At 48.7% G+C, this 9,557-nt stretch overlaps 1 protein-coding gene across 1 annotated transcript in view; it reads left to right on the top strand.

The window, feature by feature from the left end:
• The window catches only part of EXOC6B (exocyst complex component 6B), a 519,851-nt gene extending 514,146 nt beyond the window's left edge, over positions 1-5,705 (top strand). Inside the window, exon 22 of the mRNA XM_015587609.2 lies at positions 2,254-5,705. Coding sequence (XP_015443095.1) covers positions 2,254-2,380 — 127 coding nt within the window. The 3' untranslated portion in view covers positions 2,381-5,705. The remainder of the gene's footprint in view (positions 1-2,253) is intronic.
• Positions 5,706-9,557: the final 3,852 nt, after the last annotated feature.

A 9,557-nucleotide genomic window follows, 5' to 3' on the forward strand; every position in this document is an offset into this window, starting at 1 on the left:
GCTTTCCCCATAGCCAACTATACCACCAGAACTTGACCTCTCTCCTTTCAACCTGGCACTTCTTAATAGGGTGAGAAATGGAAACACCCAAAGACGTGAAGAGGACATTCAGGAGAGAGAAGAGGCCCCTTGGTCATTGAAAGGTGGCCATAGCCAAAGTTGATCAGGATCCTGGGATTACTGAATGGGATGGGAGGCAGGGAAGGTTCTTTGGTTTTAGAGCATTCTAGGGTACAAACCAGCATGCCGCCATCAGCCATCAGGGCACTAGAGTTTATCTTTCAAGTAATCCTAACTTGACCTTAATGGTCAAGAAATCCTAGCTCCTGAGACTCAGAGACCACCCTATTCCCTTACTCTTACCTTATTGGAGGAGCTTCCATATAGGAGCTAAAAGCCAGCTCTAGCTGCCTGTCCCTGGGCTGGTTTGAGGAGTCATGAAACTAATGATCATATGGGATATTAAATTAAATGTTCCATAAATGTAGGAAGCATTTTTCTTCCTTCTTTCTTTTCTTTTATTTTGTGTTGTTTTTGTTTAGATTTATAGCATATCTAAGAAAGGAAAAGGAGTCCTCCTCTGGGATAAATAATCTAAAACCAGGCCAGTTCCACAAACATAATTGTGCAATTAACATGGAAAGGACCAAATACAGTAATCACAGCCTTGAGGACCCTTGTGCTTTCTTTTCAACCTAAACCTCTGTTCCCTCTCCTTCTTCCTCCCCTCCCAGCACAGGCCTCCTCATGTGGGTGGGTGTACTGTGTGTGCAGTGTTCTCAGTTTGCTTGATGAGTAATTCCGGTCAGAAGGTCCTTAAGCTTAGGTCAGAGAGAGAAATCCCAATTTGGTGTGGCCATCACTGTCAGCCAGAGTCATAGACTTACGATGTTCAACAGAACCTTCTTACCACATGGAAAGAGAGGCCCTTGTGAGATCTCTGGCCTTTTGACCTCATGGCCTCTAATCTGCCTCTCTGCACTGGGCCACCCCTCAGAAAACAATCGCCCTGGGAAGTACGCCTGCGAGGAGCTTACTCCTCAGTGCCAGCTTCCTTCCCTCTTCTAGCCCGGCTCTGTGCAACCCAGGGAGCCACGAGGTCAGAGAGATGGCTCAGCTACTGGCAGATGATGGTGAAAACCAGCCTACACCTACCCCAAGGAGAAATTGGTCTGGGCAGTGTTCTCAGTTCTCTAACACAAGAACCAGCTGTGGGCTAGCGGTGTGGTGTGCAGAGGCTGGGGCCAGAGTTAACAGTTACCAACAGATGTCAGGGGTCATGGGCCCTCTGTGGGGAATAGCACATTCCTGGATTCTGTCACAGCGGCCTGGTCAGACTTGGGGGTTTCCGTGACAGCCGCAGCCTGGCCTTGATTTTCTTTATCCCGTGTCTCTGTATCTGCCAGGACCACTGGCTAGAACTGCCCAGAGTTTGTGCTCTAGGAATATGCCATCTCTGGGGCTACAGCATGACCTAGTAATAGAAAGTTCTCCAAAGGTCAAAGGTCTGAGGATAGAGACAGCCACTGAGAACTCAGAGGCTTCTCTTGCCAAAAACCCTGATTTATCAAGTGAGAGGATGGCCCAACCTTTTGTCATCTGTTTTCCTCAGCACCGTGCCCTCTTTGCCACCTCACCGCCTCTGAGTCCCTACTCTGAGACAAAAGAAAAGAGATCAGTCAAGCCCTTAGTTCCGTTAGGGATGGGGTAAAGTAACCAGCTGTAGAGAGGTTTAGAATTACACAGTGGCTTTGTCATTCATGTCCTTATGGAATTTCTAGTGAAGAACATCTTTCTGCTTTACCTTCCAAACACCAGCTCTGAAGTCTTAGCAGGATTTAGTAGGCTTATGAAGTGATAAGTAGATCCTAGACATTCCGTAAGAGCCTGTTGACCATCATTGCTGTAGCGTGTTCCAGATACCTGTAACAGGTGATAGACACAAGAACACCGCACATGTACCTGGAGGTAAGGGAATGAAGTAGGTAGGGCGGGTATGGATGATAAGGGGATTGGCCCCTCCAAAGCTGGCTCTTGACTGTTTTCCAAAGGTGACTGAATTTGAGAGGGCTGTGGGTACCAGCAAGACCCTAGCTTCCTGAATAATAGATCAATATAAGCTTGACAGTGGGGATATTCTGGACTCCCAACTCTGGGTGGCAGTTAAGGTACACTATGCCATCCTACCTACCTCCTGCCAGTTCTCCTTCCACCGTTGTCTCCTCAAACACTTTACTCTCTTTCTCTGTTTAGGATGAAGGACACGAGCCGCAAGAACAACGTGTTTGCACAGTTTCGGAAGAATGAGCGGGACAAGCAAAAATTGATTGACACTGTGGCCAGGCAGCTCCGGGGACTCATCAGCAGCCACCACTCGTGAGGGCTGGCCTCGGGCCCACAGAGGCTGCTCGCTACCCTGCATTTGTGCATTCTTCTTCAAAGAGAGAAATGTATTTTTTTAATAACCTATGTACAGTATTCGCATAACCTTTCCCTATAGTAAAAGAGGCACAAGAATAAGCAAAGCATATGAGATATTGCTAGGCTGGGACTCAGGGGAAGTTACTACTACACTATCTGTTTATCCTAAAGATGGTGGTGTCATCAGTCCCAGTATGATGAACCACTTTTCATCAAAGGCTCTAGAGCTTAGGTCTGGGGCTCAGGAACTACAGAAACAAAATGGGTGCTTCGCACTGGGAGGTAGGCGAGCAGGCAAAGGATAACACAGTATATGCTGTCCACTCCTGGGTGTCCCATTCACCACATAGGTGAGGCTGATTCTTCCTGACGTAAGGAAAGGGCCTGGGAAACGTTAGTATTTAGTATGTTAAAGACTAGCACACAGTTCTGGAGCTTCATCTCTTCAGTCCACTGGCTCTCATTAACTGGTGAACAAGCAGGGCATGTGGCAAGATGACAGCTTCACTCTAATCCCCCAAGGATGGCAGTTTCTTTAGCCTAGATCTGACCCAGTGCTTGACTGCTCATTTTGTGGGGGGCAAGATAGAGCTGAGTGGGTAGTGGTAGTTATTGGGCCCCATGACTAACTGTAGATTGATACCCCCACACCAGGAGGCCAGCGTGAATGGAATCGGAGCCTCAGCCCCTTCCGCATTCATCTCATTTTCTCCCTTCAGGGTCGGGGCACTGGGCAGAGGGGATATAGGTCAACAGTTATTTCCACAGGTCCTCACAGAGAGTCTCAGGCCGGGCCTCCTCTGGCCGTGTCATTGGGATAGGTCAGAACCCAGAAGCCTAAAAATGGCCCTTACTTTACTCTTAGGTAAAACCTGAAAATTACTTGAGATTGTTCCTTTGTGTTTTAAAACCACCTTTATGGTCACCATCTTTAAAGGCAGTGACACCAGCGCTGCCCTGTGGAGGCAGCCACAGCTGGACTGGATGCCTCTAGCAATGGAGCCATGAAGTAGACAGGGCCAGCCACGGCTAGTGGTCTGTTGCCTCTGGGCCAAATGCCCCTCACTAAGTCATATCTTAGGTATGATGCTCTTGCTAAAGCCCAGAGCTTCCGTCCTCTTTTGCGATTCCCATAGCCATCTTTTGGTCTTGTCTGAGAAAGGTCATCTGTGATCCTATCCCTCAAACTCTACAGTTTGTGTGGGCAGCCTGGACCAGCTACTTTGGAGACAGTGTCACTGTCCCAAATGGACTCCTGAGGCTTAATGCGAGGGCTTTGCTGCAAGGTCGGTCAGAGGAACCTGGACATTAAGATGCTCCAGGAAGATGCTGTTGTGGCTACTGGCAAGAGTGTAATTGTGCATCACCAAACAATGACAAATAAGCCACACAGGCATTTCCAGCTTGGATTAGTGGGAGGGGACACTCATCAAACAGAATTCTTCACTAACTTTGTCAGCTGAGTTGCTTCTGGGGAAGGCAGTGCTTCCTTTTTCATTCCCTCCCCCTGCCCCCCGCCCCGTGTCCCATCGCAACTTGAAAACCACAGGGAAGAGAATATGCACACAGACACGCAGACTTCCTCAAAGCTGGAGAGGCCAGGCTGCACGTGAGTTCTGAGGTGCCTTCTGGGTCTCATCCTGGGGGCACGGCAGTTGGCTCAGTGTCTTAGGTTGAGGGATGGATGCTGCTACTCACAACTTCAAAATCCAGGGGAAGGCATGGGCCCATGAGAGCGAAACCCAAGATGCCATCTCCCAAGCCTTGGATTTTATTGAAAAAGAGCAAGAAATGATTACACTAATCTGAAATCCTATTGCTTGAAAAGGACCCAAAACACCCTCGCTAGTCCCCAGTTTGCAGCAAGATCTCTTCAGCTTTGAGCGCTGTGACTTTGAAGTGGGAATGCAGTGAACCAGAAGTGTGTCACAATTTTTATCTTTTCGTCATTATCGCTGGTCTGGTCTCAAACCCGTGCCCTGGAAAAACCGCTCTAGAGGAAAAAGTGAGCAGGGCAGAGGAATGAGGGTTACTCTGCACCTTGCTCACAGAAGCCCCTCTAAAGAAAAACCTGATTCAAGCTCCAGCCTCATAAGGGTGGACCCTGTGGTAGATCTCTTTTTCCCTCAGTCTGCCTTCCAACTTCTGTAACAAAACCGACATGCCGTTATTGAGTTGTCTTGTCGTATTGAGGTGTTATTGAGTTGTAGAGACGCACTCTTGGTGGGCAGAGGAAGGTAAAAAGATCAAGGACCAGCAGTGTCCCAAATTGTTTGAATCCGTGAAGTAGGATTTTTAGTTTTGTCTGTAGGCCTCTAGCTGGGCCAACTCTTCAGAGGACCTGTGCAAAGCATGCATGCCCACGCCCCTCAGACTCCTAAGATCTGGCCTCAAGTGCCCAGAGATCTAGAAGTGCCCTGAAAACCTCAATAAGAGGGCGAGAGCTTGGGTGGCCAGAAGCCTACCAGCCTTCTAGACGGAATTAACCCTTGGCCAAGTTCTTGGGGAAACCGCGTCCATGTTCCTGAAGGGACAGTCTGGTCTGGGACCCTAGTGGGCTTCGGCAGTAATATATGCAGCTTGCACAGTTTTAACATTCATAGGAAAATCTCTCTGGGTAGACTGTAAACGAAGCTGTTGGCTGACGGAGAAGAGGACCTGCCAATTGGTACCAGCAGAGTCTCCACTGGCAAAGAGAATGTCACGCTTCCGGGGAGCATTCCCCAGTGTTGCCACTGCTTACCAGACCTAACGGTCTCTCAGGCCTCTAAGCCAGCCTGGCTTTCCTGCACACTCGACACGTGCTTGCTCAGCAAGTCCCAGACCCAGGGTCCTTTATCCCAAGGTGGCCGTTGACCATGACCTTCCTCATAGGGCCCCTGAGCACACTCCCCGGGGCCTGCTGCAGAAACCCCCCGCCTTAGCCGCCCTTCTCCGAGGGCTCTGCTCCGGGGTGCTTCAATGGCCTCATTTTTTTTTTTTCCTTCTTATCTTTTTTTGTTTTTTAGTCTGTGTTCACAATTACTTTTAATGTGTTGGAAATGGCCTTTTGATTTTGCACAAATATAGTTGCACATTTATGGAGGAAATTTAGGGGAGTCCATTTTTAACGCTAAAGGGAACTTTTTTCTTTCAAACTCACTAGTAAAGCTACTGATACAGATGGGCCTCGTGGTTAGTGGAAAACCTCCTGTATGGAAAGAGCATGTTCATTCCTCCTGTACGTTTTCTTCTTCTAACTGCTATTAAACGAGAGAGCCTATGTACCTGTTCCAAAAACCACAGTGTCGTCTCCTGGATTTTTTTATTCTCCTGCACCTTTTGCATATTGCGGCTCAGGTTGGTGAACTGGATGACAGTCATTACACCCCTATCAACTGGCCTGAGGACGAGAGCAGGCAAAGCCTGGTGGGGAGGAGAAAGCCTACCTGCCACACAAGGCAAGGAGCCGTTGGACACATCCAGAACTACTGGGTTAGGTTTTCCTGTCTACACAGTTAACGCTGGCATCATCATCAAGAGGAATAACTTTCGAAATGCCTGGTTTATGTGGTGTACCGGGCCAGGCAACTTGGGCCCGATGTATTTTGAACACCGGTCCTGCCATGGAAAGGTTCCCAGTCAAGACGGAGTGATATAGAATTAATTATCCAGAACAAAACCAGGCTGGGGGACAGGGAGAAAGCGTAATTTAGAGCTCCGTAGGGGAGAGGGACAGGTATCACGGCCTGGTGTAGGAACGGGTCTGATAGAGAAGACAGCACAGAGAAAGCATGATGTGAGTTAGCTGGGCCTTGAAGAAATTAAATTCAAATTTTGTTAAGCCATGGGAGTGTTTTTGGTGCAGACTATATTAGAGTGAAAAGTTGGCATGAGTCTGGTACGTGCTGGGAGGATAGTGAAGCACCTGGTAGGCACACCTGGAACTATGGTGAGTAAGGCTGGAGATGGTATTACAGCACCCAGCCAGCCTGTTTGCCCCCTAGGCTGGCATGGAAGCCATGGGAAGAGGATGGAAAGAATTTCTGCAGTAACAAGTGTAACTTCTACAACTGGGCTTTGATGGCTGAGAGACCTGGGCTTTGATGCCTCCTGTGCCACTTGCCAGCTGGATGACCTTGTACAATTAACTTTCTAAATCTCATAATCCAGCGAAAGTGGAATAATAGTCCCTAATTTATAGGTTTGTTTTTGTGAAGTGTAAATGAGCTATGGATGGTCAAAATGCTTAGCCAGTACCTAGACATAGCATATGTATTTAAGGCCTTTCTCTTCCTCACCTCCAATTCCATAACATACCTCAGGGCTGAGCATTGGACAGAAGTGCCCAGAGCTTCTCTGCCTCCTGGCTTTCTCTCCCCATACCCAGTACAGCAGTCATCATAGGGAGGCCCCTTGAGCCTCGGGTACAAGCACGGGTACAAGCCTTTCAAATCAGCCAGCCAACTTCCTGGCTCAGAGTAGAGCCAGTCCTTCAGGTAGAATCTCCATCAACACCACCTGGAAACTTCTCTGCTCTCATTTTGGAACCCCTTCTAGAATTCAGGAGTTCTTAACCAGGGATCCACAAACCCTTAGAATGGCTTACATTTACCCATTTTTCTGGCTTTCATCAATATCTAAGAAAGATTCAAGATTAAAATACTGAATAATAACCAAATCTCTTTGGAAATGTGAATCTCCCAGTGAGAGAAAGCCAGAAGCTTTGAGCAGTTACTTTCTCTCCCTGCCTTGTATGGTTCTGGCAGGAAATTTTTTAAAACCTGGAGCTCTGCCAGCCCCCTTTTCCAAGAGCCCCCACATGAAACCCAGGTCACATAAAAGACCAGGACAGCCACCATTCCCAGCTTGCCCCACACCAGATTAGGGTACTGAGGGGGGCATGACTCTGCACCTCTGAACGTAGACCTTTCCAGCTGGTTGGGGAGGTTGCAAACGGGGGCCGGTACAGAGGCTCGGGCTGTCAAAGCCAAACTGAACGTGACTCACCCCAGAACATTTCCCGAAGCTCTGAACGCTGCTGGTGCACCATCTCACCCAAGGCCTTATCCAGGGAAGGGCCAGCAGCCTTGGGGAGTACTCTGAGGGCAGAGCTGGGCAGACAAAACAAAACCAGGGACGGATGTGAAGCAGTCACCAGCTTGCCCCTTTTCTTGTAGCTGGGCTGCTTTGCTCACCAGGCAGATGAGGATGGGTAATAGCTAGTGGAAGATAAGAGGAGGGAGGGAAGGAAAATGCCAGACCCTTTTTCCAGAGGTCTCGGTTTTGAATTTAATGGGCAGCGTTAGCCAGGAATGAGAGAGGCTCCAGGCCCAAGGGACCAGAAGACAAAGGCTCTTGAGGAAGTAGAAGGAAGAGGAGGAGGGAAGTGGGGGCCTGGGCATTGTGTGGGAGAGCAACCCCTCTATCTGTTTCAATCACTGGTGGGGTTAAGGTTACTCTGCACTTGAGGCCCAAGCTCCTTTGTGGGGTCTGTGACATCAGCCATTGTGATGGTAATGGAAGGGCCTCTCTCACAGGGGGCACCCTTCATTGGCCAGCCCACATCAACTCCCAGAGAGGACTGAAGCTTATGTTCCCTCAGGGTGGGGGCAGGATGTGGGCCCAGGACTGGACCCAAGACAACAGCCACCTCCCAGGCTGAAACCACTGCTAAGTGCACCTTCCAAGCCCAAGCTATGACCTTCCTCTCTCCAAAGCTCCAGAAAAGGAATGGAATCTGAACATTGAGACGCTTTTCTGGCCCTAAACAATCCTTCCATTCTCTAGGCTCAATGATGGGTCTATTTCCTCCTGTAAATAGGTCTCGTAATCTTCAACTTTACCTTTGCTTCTGAGGGTAATTAATTAGATCTCCCTCTTGTTCCCACACACTCTCCTCTCTGTTACAAGGCTCAGGTTCAGCTGGGTGGATGGCTTTTCTTTCTTTCTATTCCATGGAGTGCTTATTTTTAAAGCTGATGGAGTAGGTCCCACACTCCCTAGTGAACCCCTTCTCCGGAGAAGCCTGCTGGTCCGTGGGCACAGGAAGGGGGTCTCGGACTGCCCAGCTGATGGCTTTCAGATAGCCAGTTCTGAGCAGCCATTTCACTGTTTCCCCAGGTACGTTTCCAAGATTTTAGGGAAGAGGCCAGAGAAGGAGATTTTAGGTAACACTCCCAAGAGCAGCGTGGAGGGTTAGGTGGTAATTTGGCCACTGGAGAAAAAGGGAGACACAGGTGGGCATGGGAGAAAGATCAAAGGATCAAAGAGTCCCTCTTCCCCAAGGGTGAGGAAAAAAGAAAGGCAGGGAGCATGAGAGCAGCGAGGGAGGAGGGGTGAGGACAGGGCCCCACCAGACAGCCAGGGTAGAGGCAGCTTTGGGGAGGCGGTCCTGCAGGCCGTCAGTGGAACCCCAGAGACACCGATGATTTCTAGTATCCTTGTACTGATCAGAAGCTTCTGCGCCATAATGAGCTCTTCGAAGACAGGAACGACATTATACGCCTGTCTAAATCTCCTGTAGCTTCTTGCCCAGCAAATGGCACATGGGCACTCATGACCAAATGAATCACACTTGTAGTAGGGATAGTCCCTACCAAGGGAGGGGGCTGTGAGAGCCGCCGTCCCTGCTGGGAGGGGGGGCCGGGGGGGAATATTCTGTCACTGACATCATTTAGAAAGCATATGGTTGATAATATAAAGCAAACCAACTTTCAGTCTGTTTTGTTATGGTTTTAAAATTCTCTACAATCATATTCCACCCCAGTCTTGGTATGCCATGGGGTAAAGAACAGGTAGGTTGTAAACAGATTGAGTCAGGTGAGAAACCAATGTAGCAGTTTAATTCATGATGAACAGGCTACCATCCTGGTGGTGCTGGTGAACGTGTGTGTACATGTATATGTGTGTGTGCGTGTGTAGGTATCTCATAGAACAGGGGCTTCCCCCACTGGACCCTTATCCCATTTCCCACATCTAATCACTGGTAACAGTATGATGATGTTCTTTCAGATCATTTTAATATGTGTGTACTGACTTTTTCACACAGAAAATATGATTATAGTATCTTATATTACAGGCTTTTTTCCCACTTAATGTATCTTAAACATCCTTCATGGCAACATATTAGAATTTCTTCATCTGCTATGTAGCCC

Source organism: Pteropus alecto, unplaced genomic scaffold (genome assembly GCF_000325575.1).
Source record: "Pteropus alecto unplaced genomic scaffold, ASM32557v1 scaffold131, whole genome shotgun sequence".
In the NCBI taxonomy this organism is placed as follows: Eukaryota; Metazoa; Chordata; class Mammalia; order Chiroptera; family Pteropodidae; genus Pteropus; species Pteropus alecto.